This window comes from Schistocerca americana, chromosome 5 (assembly GCF_021461395.2).
Source record: "Schistocerca americana isolate TAMUIC-IGC-003095 chromosome 5, iqSchAmer2.1, whole genome shotgun sequence".
Classification (NCBI taxonomy): domain Eukaryota; kingdom Metazoa; phylum Arthropoda; class Insecta; order Orthoptera; family Acrididae; genus Schistocerca; species Schistocerca americana.
Genome location: NC_060123.1, coordinates 33,827,931 through 33,839,367, shown reverse-complemented (window position 1 = coordinate 33,839,367; position 11,437 = coordinate 33,827,931). Strand labels below are relative to the sequence as shown.

At 44.4% G+C, this 11,437-nt stretch overlaps 1 protein-coding gene across 1 annotated transcript in view; it reads right to left on the bottom strand.

Annotated features, from left to right (window-relative positions):
* Positions 1-369: 369 nt before the first annotated feature.
* The window catches only part of LOC124616436 (doublesex- and mab-3-related transcription factor 2), a 76,102-nt gene continuing 65,034 nt past the window's right edge, over positions 370-11,437 (bottom strand). Inside the window, exon 3 of the mRNA XM_047144743.1 lies at positions 370-865. Coding sequence (XP_047000699.1) covers positions 510-865 — 356 coding nt within the window. The 3' untranslated portion in view covers positions 370-509. The remainder of the gene's footprint in view (positions 866-11,437) is intronic.

The following is an 11,437-nucleotide window of genomic DNA, read 5'->3' as shown; positions in this document are numbered from 1 at the left end:
CACTGACGGCGGCGGTGCACAAATGCTGCGCAGCTAGCGCCATTCGACGGCCAACACCGCGGTTCCTGGTGTGTCCGCTGTGCCGTGCGTGTGATCGTTGCTTGTACAGCCCTCTCGCTGTGTCCGGAGCAAGTATGGTGGGTCTGACACACCGGTGTCAATGTGTTCTTTTTTCCATTTCCAGGAGTGTAGATCTGAAACTTCCTGGCAGAGTACTGCGGAGAAATGGCTGATAGTGAGTCCTGCCCAGCAGACAGTTTTAGTCTGCCAGAATATTTCACTCTCCGATGCATTCAGGATTTTTTTGGTAATTTGGAAATAAAGTAGACTCAAAAGGTTAATCACATTCTCTGTAGCAAAGCTGCCGGTCGTGTTTTATATTTGGTAACATTAAATTACATACATACAAAGAATAACAACAATAATGAGAGCAGTTGAACCACACTGTCAGAAACATTTTCTGTCCGTACTCCTGTGTTGTAGTGTCCGCGGGAGAGTGGGCGTCGACACTACTTGACGCCTATGATGGCCTCCACCGAGAACGACAGCCGGGGCTTGGGCCTAGGCGGGGGCGGCACTGCGGTGACGACGGTGGCCGGCGGGAGCAGCAGGTCCGCCGCGAGCAACAGGCGCGGGGGCGGAAGGGGAAGCGGAAGCGGAAGCTGCGTCACGGCCCGGTGTGCCGGCGGCGGCGCTAGCGTAGTCGGCGTCGTCGCCGCCAGAGCCGGGAGGAGCGCCGGCGGGGGCGGCGGCAGCAGCAGCGGCGCCGCCTCCAGGGCTCGGTCGGCGAAGGCGCGCCGCTTGCGGAGGCGGTCGCGCAGCGCCGCGGGCAGCAGCGGGTGGCGGCCGCCGGCCTGGCCCACGCCTGTAACACACGCACGACTTAGACGACTGTTTACGGCGTAGCACAGTGGCGGAGGCGACGTCGATACGAACAATTTGATAGGGGACACTTGGGCCGCCTTCACACGGGACGAGGCAGCTAACGTTGGCGTGGACGCGGAAGGTACAGGGTGTTTCAAAAATGACCGGTATATTTGAAACGGCAATAAAAACTAAACGAGCAGCGATGGAAATACACCGTTTGTTGTCACAGGGGTTCATGTCTGGCGAATAGGGAGGCCAATCCACGCCGCCTCCTGTATGTTTCGGATAGCCCGAAGCAATCACACGATCATCGAAATATTCATTCAGGAAATTAAAGACGTCGGCCGTGCGATGTGGCCGGGCACCATCTTGCATAAACCACGAGGTGTTCGCAGTGTCGTCTAAGGCAGTTTGTACGGCCACAAATTCACGAAGAATGTCCAGATAGCGTGATGCAGTAATCGTTTCGGATCTGAAAAATGGGCCAATGATTCCTTTGGAAGAAATGGCGGCCCAGACCAGTACTTTTTGAGGATGCAGGGGCGATGGGACTGCAACATGGGGCTTTTCGGTTCCCCATATGCGCCAGTTCTGTTTATTGACGAAGCCGTCCAGGTACAAATAAGCTTCGTCAGTAAACCAAATGCTGCCCACATGCATATCGCCGTCATCAATCCTGTGCACTATATCGTTAGCGAATGTCTCTCGTGCAGCAATGGTAGCAGCGCTGAGGGGTTGCCGCGTTTGAATTTTGTATGGATAGAGGTGTAAACTCTGGCGCTTGAGACGATACGTGGACGTTGGCGTCATTTGGACCGCAACTGCAACACGGTGAACGGAAACCCGAGGCCGCTGTTGGATCACCTGCTGCACTAGCTGCACGTTGCCCTCTGTGGTTGCCGTACGCGGTCGCCCTACCTTTCCGGCACATTCATCCGTCACGTTCCCAGTCCGTTGAAATTTTTCAAACAGATCCTTTATTGTATCGCTTTTCGGTCCTTTGGTTACATTAAACATCCGTTGAAAACTTCGTCTTGTTGCAACAACACTGTTTTCTAGGCGGTGGAATTCCAACACCAGAAAAATCCTCTGTTCTCAGGAATAAACTATGTTGTCTACAGCACACTTGCACGTTGTGAACAGCACACACTTACAGCAGAAAGACGACGTACAGAATGGCGCACCCACAAAACTGCGTTGTCTTCTATATCTTTCACATCACTTGCAGCGCCATCTGTTGTTGAAAATTGTAACTACTGTAATTTCGAAAGTTTGTCCGCCTGAAAATGTACTGTTGTCCCAAGCATATTGCAACAAACGGTGTATTTCTATCGCTGCTCGTTTAGTTTTTATTGCCGTTTCAAATATACCGGTCATTTTTGAAACACCCTGTACATCAGACCTGACGAGGGAGAGAGAGCACTGTCGGCTCACGGGACGAACTGGCTAACGTGCTTTGCTCTCTCAGCGCTCTCAAGCGGTCTTTATCGGCTTTGTTTGGCTCGCAAGAAACAGTATCCTTAAGCCGTCGGCACAGAGACCGTGCATCCGAACGTTGAGCGTTGAGCGTGCCGAGTTTCTGGCGTCATATCGTGGAATAGCACGCTCGGGAGTCTTTCCGAACGTGCAGAGCAATATCTTGCATGTCAGATATTCTGAGCGTGCGTCTGAGCGTTGACCAATGAGATGGCACAACGCCACCTACGCCACACGCACGCCGTCTCACTTCAGCACAGAGTTGTGAGGCGCCATATTGGCATTCATTTCAAGCCTATACGTATACAGGGTGTTACAAAAAGGTACGGCCGAACTTTCAGGAAATATTCCTCACACACGAAGAAAGAAAGTATGTTATGTGGACATGTGTCCGGAAACGCTTACTTTCCATGTTAGAGCTCATTTTATTACTTCTCTTCAAATCACATTAATCATGGAATGGAAACACACAGCAACAGAACGTACCAGCGCGACTTCAAACAGTTTGTTACAGGAAATGTTTAAAATGTCCTCCGTTAGCGAGGATACATGCATCCACCCTCCGTCGCATGAAATCCCTAATGCGCTGATGCAGCCCTGGAGAATGGCGTATTGTATCACAGCCGTCCACAATGCGAGCACGAAGAGTCTCTACATTTGGTACCGGGGTTGCATAGACAAGAGCTTTCAAATGCCCCCATAAATGAAAGTCAAGAGGGTTGAGGTCAGCAGAGCGTGGAGGCCATAAAATTGGTCCACCTCTACCAATCCATCGGTCACCGAAGCTGTTGTTGAGAAGCGTACAAACACTTCGACTGAAATGTGCAGGAGCTCCATCGTGCATGAACCACATGTTGTGTCGTACTTGTAAAGGCACATGTTCTAGCAGCACAGGTAGAGTATCCCTTATGAAATCATGATAACGTGCTCCATTGAGCGTAGGTGGAAGAACATACTGACGAAACTAAAATGAGCTCTAACATGGAAATTAAGTGTTTCCGGACACATATCCACATAACATTTTTCTTTATTTGTGTGTAAGGAATGTTTCCTCAAAGTTTGGCCGTACCTTTTTGTAACACCCTGTATATGCCGTTTCTGAGCACCAGCAAATTGAGAATCACTGGAAAACTCGTTGTTAACTGTGTGATTCGTTCCAATAAAATAATGAGAAACATCATATTCGTGGCAAAAAAATCATTGTAAGTTGCGTATTATGAGAGTATGCTATTTCAAGGCAGCGACACACTGAAGATCCACCCAAAACGTATTGTTCTTGGTACAATTTGTTATAATTAAATTTCAATTAGCAACATATCTACGATTACGGTTTTCAGCAAGGGGTAACATAATATGCTTATATATAAAAAATATGAATTTGGTTTAGCGTAATGAGTAGCGCCACTGTCCAGTATTGCGTTCCCGTCTTGATACTTCCAAATTTTTTTTTCCTAACTTTCGCGTTTTTATTAGGTTCTTATACTTTATTACTAGTTTAATATAAACATATATTATAATATTTGATGTTATGTAAATATAAGTTCAACTGTTGTGAGGGGTGACTTTGTTCGATTGGCTTAGTCTACAGGACAGCTTGCGGTACTTGTTTATTTTCCTCCTTTTTCTTTTACGCTTCATAATTCACATGTTGCAAAGATTCTGCTACTAGATGGGAATAGAGATCAAGTAAGACTGACCTTGGGGTTTTACTAAAATGTGGGAATGATGAAATAATGTTTATCTTATGCGGAGAAGTATTCCAAATTTGCAACGCACTGTTTGTAATGGAACATTTATAAGCCTGTGTCCTTATTGATTGGACATGGTACTTTCCTCTTCGTCGACGATGGTGGAAATGCGCGTTTTAATAGAGCTAACGTGGGAATTTTACGCGCGCCCGTTGAGTAAACAGTGTGATTTACGAACTAGAAACATCCCTCAACTGCCGCTGAAGTGCGTTGCGATCGCGTATACCACGTTGGGGCTCATGTACCGTATGCACAAGTCGCGTCGTTCCTGAGCGTTCAGCAGCACGTTGAACTTGGCACGGTCAGCGTTAAACGTTCGATAGCACGGCCCGTGTGCCGACGGTTTCACGAAAATGAACGCGCGTAGAACGGCTGCGTTAACTCTGAATGCAGCTGTCGAAGAAGAGCGGAGAAAACCGCGAAGAAGATTGTAGAATCATCGACGGCTTGAACGGTGGATTTCTGGTAGAGGAAACTAGGTAAAGCCGTCGGCACAAGGACCGTGCTGTCGAACGTCAACGTTGAGCGTGCCAAGTTCAACCTGCTGCTGAACGTTCAGGAACGATGCGACTTGTGCATACGGTATGTGGGCCCCAACGTGGTATACACCACCGCAACACACTCCAGCGGCAGTTAAGGGATGTTTCTAGTTCGTAAATCACACTGTTTACTCAACGGGCGCGCGTAAAATTCCCACGTTAGCTCTGCTAAAACGCACTTTTCCTCCATCGTCCACGAAAAGGAAAATACCATGTCCAATCAATAAGGACACAGGCTCATAAAAGTTCCGTTACAAACAGTGCGGTACAAATTTGGAATACTTCTCCGCATAAAATAAACATTATTTCATCATTCCCCGATTTTAGTAAAACCCCAAGGTCAGTCTTACTTGATCACTGTTCCTACGCAGTAGCAGAATCTTTGCAACATGTGAATTATGAAGCGTAAAAGAAAAAGGAGCAAAATATCTTTATACAAGTAGCGCAAGCTGTCCTGTAGATTAAGCCAATAGAACAAAGTCACCTCTGAAAAAAATGGAACTTATATTTACATAAGATCAAATATATACTTATATTAAACTAATAATAAAGTATCAGAACCTAATAAAAACGCGAATGTAAGGAAAAAAATCGGAAGTGTCAAGACACGAACCACCGCCCCAACATACAACTCAAACCGAGACAGTGACGCTACTCATTACGCTAAACCAACTACACACATATACCATCTGATCATGTTATGTTACCCTTTGCTGCAAACCTTAACCGTAGATATATTACTAATTGAAATTTAATTATAACAAATTGTACCAAGAACAACGCGTTTTGGGTGTATCTTCAGTGTGTCGCTGCCTTCCAATAGCCTACTCTCATAATACGCAAGTTACAATAATTCTTTTGCCACGAATATGATGTTTCTCATTAGTTTACTGTAACGAATAACACAGTTCACAAGGGTTTTCCAGTGATTCTCAATTTGCTGGTGCTCAGAAACGGCATATGTACATATATGCTTGAAATGAATGCCAATATGGCGCCTCACAACTCTGTACTGACGGGAGACGGCGTGCGTGTGACGTAGGTGGCGTTATGCCATCTCATTGGTCAACGCTCAGACGCACGCTCAGAATATCTGACATGCCAGATATTGCCCTACACGTTCGGAAAGACTCCCGAGCGAGCTATTCCACGCTATGACGTCAGAAACCCAGCACGCTCAACGCTCAACGTTCGGATGCACGGTCCGTGTGCCGACGGCTTAATGCTGTTCAACTATCTGAGATACACACTAGTACAAGTTACTACTTATCTCTTTCGAATTTTCATCCCATTTTCGGCTTTAAATTTGAGTATAGTGTCTAACGTCAGTCTGCGCATCTACAATATCCATATTCTCCGTGTTGCGTTGACTACCAACACTGAAATATCGCGCTACTTCACTTAGATTTCAAGATAAAAATTCGTTTCGTAATATCATTCGAATTGAAGAAGAGGTATTTTCGAAGCTGATAGAGATATATACCGGCAAGATACAAATACGAGCATATCTGTAAACTCACAGATACGAACATATATTTCACACAAAGTATCATAATGGCATAAACTTCCAGTGTGTAACTTCTGTTTACTTTCAGACACAAACTGGCAGTCACGTTTAGATTTCTGACCACTGGGGAAACATTCCATCGTTGGCCTTTGCAACATCAATTGTAGCAAATAGGTTGTTTTTAATAAATAATATGACTTTTGGGATAATACTTGTATTAAATGAATAAGAAAGACACAGAATCTTTTAGAAATCAGAAGGTGGGAAAAAAGTGGTGGGAGGTTGGCACGAACCTACTAATTTTCTTTTCACCCTTCGTGAGCTGACGGCACTTCCCACTACGCTATAATTTCGACATTGTAGCAAGGTCTCCTTATATTGTATACATCAGGGGTGTCCAGCACGTGGCTCGCATGCGGCCTAATGCAAGTATCAGTGCGGCCCAACAAGTGAGCATGTATCACATGCTAAGTAAAAAAAATCCATTAAACCCTGTTTGTGTCAAGCTATGATGAATGAAATATTTTCCGTTTGGAACTCGTGCCACACGATCATGTGTGTGAGGTATACATGCATCCGACGTCCCCCTTTTTTGTCCGCTGTTTTTCTCAGTATAAATTATATTATGTGTGGCCCAGAAATACTCTCCTTTCAATGTGGCACTCGCAAGCTAACAGGCTGGACACCCCTGGTATGCACTATCTAAAGACTGTATGTCTTTTTTTAACATTTAATATGCAAACTGTACCAAAAAGGCGAGCTTTTGGTAAACCATCATTGTGCCGTAGCACTGAAACGGTACATTTTCGTACTAGCACACCAGTTATAACACTGAAAACAGCTACAGGGAGCCTCTATTTACCGATATTCATAATAGATTGCTGTCGTTTTATTACAACAAATCGCAGCTAAAACGACTCGTTTTCGGGAGAATCTCAATCTTCTGATGCTTTGGAAGAACTTTTATTCATACTACGTACCTTACGAGAAAGAAAACACACCAAATACGGTTTAATGCCATACAGTATGGTAGGTCCTACGTTCTGCTTGTGACGTAAAACAATGTCGGACCTCACTGGCAACGTTCCTCTCGACGGGACAAAAATCTGACATCCCAGATTCTTTAATTCACACTCCACAGTGTAGCTCCACGCTGTGTCGCCACCAACTCCTCGAACACGTGCGTCTTCACGTCCAGTAACAGTTCCTGTCTACTAAGGCGAGAAACAACAAATTGGGCTGCAAAAGCCGCCAAAGCTCCAGGTTTTCAAATATCCTACCGCTCTCTCATGGCATCGTCTTAGTCGATTGTTTTGTTGACATTATTGATCTAAGCTTACCCTTTAGACTAATGAACAAAAAAAAGGATTTTGTAAACGTATGCAAAAACTAATTACGTTTACAGTTCGTTCTAAGACTCGTGTGGTGTCACCGCCAGACACCACACTTGCTAGGTGGTAGCTTTTAAATCGGCCGCGGTCCATTAGTATACGACGGACCCGCGTGTCGCCACTGTCAGTAATTGCAGACCGAGCGCCGCCACACGGCAGGTCTAGAGAGACGTCCTGGCACTCGCCCCAGTTGTACAGCCGACTTTGCTAGGAAAGGTTCACTGACAATTACGCTCTCATTTGCCGAGACGATAGTTAGCATAGCCTTCAGCTAAGTCAATTGCTACGACCTAGCAAGGCGCCATTTATCCTTTGCTATGTATCTAATGACGCATATACTGTATCAACAAGACCAATGTTCACCAATTGTGGATTAAAGTTAAGTATTCCAGCAGCTACGTACTTTTCTTTATAGCATTCATTACGTATCCTGTTTCAGACCTCACGCCAGCCTGCGTGAGTTTAAGCGCGTGCCTTTCGGTTACCCGTCACTGTGGATTGGCTGTCTTGCCAGTCCACAACAGCTCGCATGGTACACTTGTGCTTAGCACACATGTGCGCTTAGATAGCCGTTGTAGGCCAATTTGAGGTAGCGTCCCGGTTTGATATTCCACAGGTGTTCTACATCAATCCGTTCATCTGGGTTTCGCCTATCCGCGTCCGGGCATCCTGGTTCAAGTTTTCCGCGATTTCCCTAAATCGCTTCAGGCAGATGCCGGGACGTTTCCTTTGAAAGGGCACGGCCGATTTCTATCCCCATCCTTGACACAATCCGAACTTGTGCTCCGTCTCTAACGATCTCGGTGTCGACGGGACGTTAAATCCAATCTTCCTTCCTTCCTTCCTTCGATTTAAGCTACACTACTGTGGTACGCTGTAAATAGTTACAGTTTACACTCTGTAGACCTAATCACACGCTCATGTTAACCCTTTGAGTACCAGTAGTTTCTGCCTGTTAATTTTTTTTTTTTTTTAGTACCGACGCCTTTCGTATCAAACCAATGATGCTACTGCAAAGACAGAGACATCTAGTGGTACACTGAAGTACTTCTACGAATGTAGTGCATTGTAGCAGTCACTTCAGCGTTCAAAGCAACAGTGAGAGCCGAGATTGAGCTAAGTGATTGTAGTCGTGACATGCAATTTCTTTCATAACGATCGTGATGACAACATACTGACAGTGAAAGTAAGTATATCTAAAGTTATTGAATAAAATGTTCTCGGGCTTCCAGTCGCGTCAATTGCTTAAAACTACACGAGCTTGGACATTGTCTAGTGATATGACTTGATATCAGATGGAAACCCAGTTGTAAGCAAAGAAGGGAAAGCTGAAAGGTAGAAGGAGTATATAGAGGGTCTACTGACGGCCTTGGGAGAGGGTCTATACAAGGGCGATGTACTTGAGGACAATATTATGGAAATGGAAGAGGATGTAGATGAAGATGAAATGGGAGATACGATACTGCGTGAAGAGTTTGACAGAGCACTGAAAGACCCGAGTCGAAACAAGGCCCCGGGAGTAGACAACATTCCATTGGAACTACTGACGGCCTTGGGAGAGCCAGTCCTGACAAAACTCTACCATCTGGTGAGCAAGATGTATGAGACAGGCGAAATACCCTCAGACTTCAAGAAGAATATAATAATTCCAATCCCAAAGAAAGCAGGTGTTGACAGATGTGAAAATTACCGAACTATCAGTTTAATAAGCCACAGCTGCAAAATACTAACGCGAATTCTTTACAGACGAATGGAAACACTGGTAGAAGCCGACCTCGGCGAAGGTCAGTTTGGATTCCGTAGTAATGTTGGAACACGTGAGACAATACTGACCCTATGACTTATCTTTGAAGAAAGATTAAGGAAAGGCAAACCTACATTTCTAGCATTTGTAGACTTAGAGAAAGCTTTTGACAATGTTGACTGGAATACTCTCTTTCAAATTCTAAAGGTGGCAGGGGTAAAATACAGGGAGCGAAACGCTATTTACAATTTGTACAGAAACCAGATCACAAAGAGTCGAGGGGTATGAAAGGGAGGCAGCGATTGGGAAGGGAGTGAGACAGGGTTGTAGCTTGTCCCCGACGTTATTCAATTTATATATTGAGCGAGCAGTTAAGGAAACAAAAGAAAAATTCGGAGTAGGTATTAAAGTCCATGTAGAAGAAATTAAAACTTTGAGCTTCGTCGATGACATTGTAATTCTGTCAGAGACAGCAAAGGACTTGGAAGAGCAGTTGAACGGACTTGCAAGAGCAGTTGAACGGAATGGATAGTGTCTTGAAAGGAGGATATAAATGAACATCAACAAAAGCAAAACGAGGATAATTGAATGTAGTCAAATTAAATCGGGTGATGATGAGGGAATTAGATTAGGAAATGAGACACTTAAAGTAGTAAAGGAGTTTTTGTATTTGGGGAGCAAAATAACTGATGATGGTCGAAGTAGAGAGGATATAAAATGTAGACTGACAATGGCAAGGAAAGCGTTTCTGAAGAAGAGAAATTTGTTAACATCGAGTACAGATTTAAGTGTCAGGAAGTCGTTTCTGAAAGTATTTGTATGGAGTGTAGCCATGTATGGAAGTGGAACATGGACGATAAATAGTTTGGACAAGAAGAGAATAGAAGCTTTCTAAATGTGGTGCTACAGAAGAATGCTGAAGATTAGATGGGTAGATCACGTAACTAATGAGGAGGTATTGAATAGAATTGGGGAGAAGAGGAGTTTGTGGCACAACTTGACAAGAAGAAGGGACCGATTGGTAGGACATGTTCTGAGGCATCAAGGGATCACAAATTTAGCATTGGAGGGGAGCGTGGAGGGTAAAAATCGTAGAGGGAGACCAAGAGATGAATACACTAAGCAGATTCAGAAGGATGTAGGTTGCAGTAAGTACTGGGAGATGAAGAAGCTTGCACAGGATAGAGTAGCATGGAGAGCTGCATCAAACCAGTCTCAGGACTGAAGACAACAACAACAACATGACTTGACATCACTTGACTTGAATTGATATCACTTGATAATGGTCAAGAAGTGCTTCGCCGAAAGCTCATGTAGTTTTAAGTAATTGACGCGGTTGGAAACCCGAGAACATTTTATTCAATGTTATCGCCGCGAGACTGCATTCATACTTCTAAAGTTATTGTAACATAAATTTGAGTTTGTACTACTACTCTTTTGAGTGTTTTAGAAATGAAGTCACTGGAGCAGTATATACTTTTGATATGTATTTATTAAATTTTAGCGTCATTTTTGCTCATAATTTAGAACTATAATTTGATTTAGGCATTACGAGTTCATGGAAGTTTCGGGGTGTGGGATTGTTTCTAGGAAAATGGCGAAATTGCCTTCAAATGTATCTCATGAAGTATTGGGTGATTGAAAACCCAAGGTCCCAGTGGTTCCAAAGCGAAACCGTTTTCTTAAACAATTGATTGGTTACTTTTTGCCAATTTGTTCTTGCATTCCTTGCGTACTGTGATGATAAAGGTCAGTTTTATTTTTTTATATTGTTGGGACTCAAAGGGTTAAGAGGTAGGGCGGTGTAGCATGCCTGCAGGGTTGGTAACAGGGAATATGATATGTTTTTAGCCATGGATGTACACTATCCGCATTACAAACAGCCAAACACCATGTTCGGCCTGATGCGTCGATCATTCGTGATGCGACACTACATTTATTTTACTATGGAACTAAGCCATAAATTAAAATACAGTATAAACCCTTCCTTCTAATTTTCTTCGTGTCTCCGGGACGAGAGTAACACGGAAATTGCTATACATTATTCCCTCTTTATGTTGCTGTTGTGGTCTTCAGTCGAAAGACTGGACTGATGCAGCTCTCCATGCTGCTCTATCCTGTGCATCTCTGAGCTACTACTGCAACCTACATCCCTCCGAATGTGC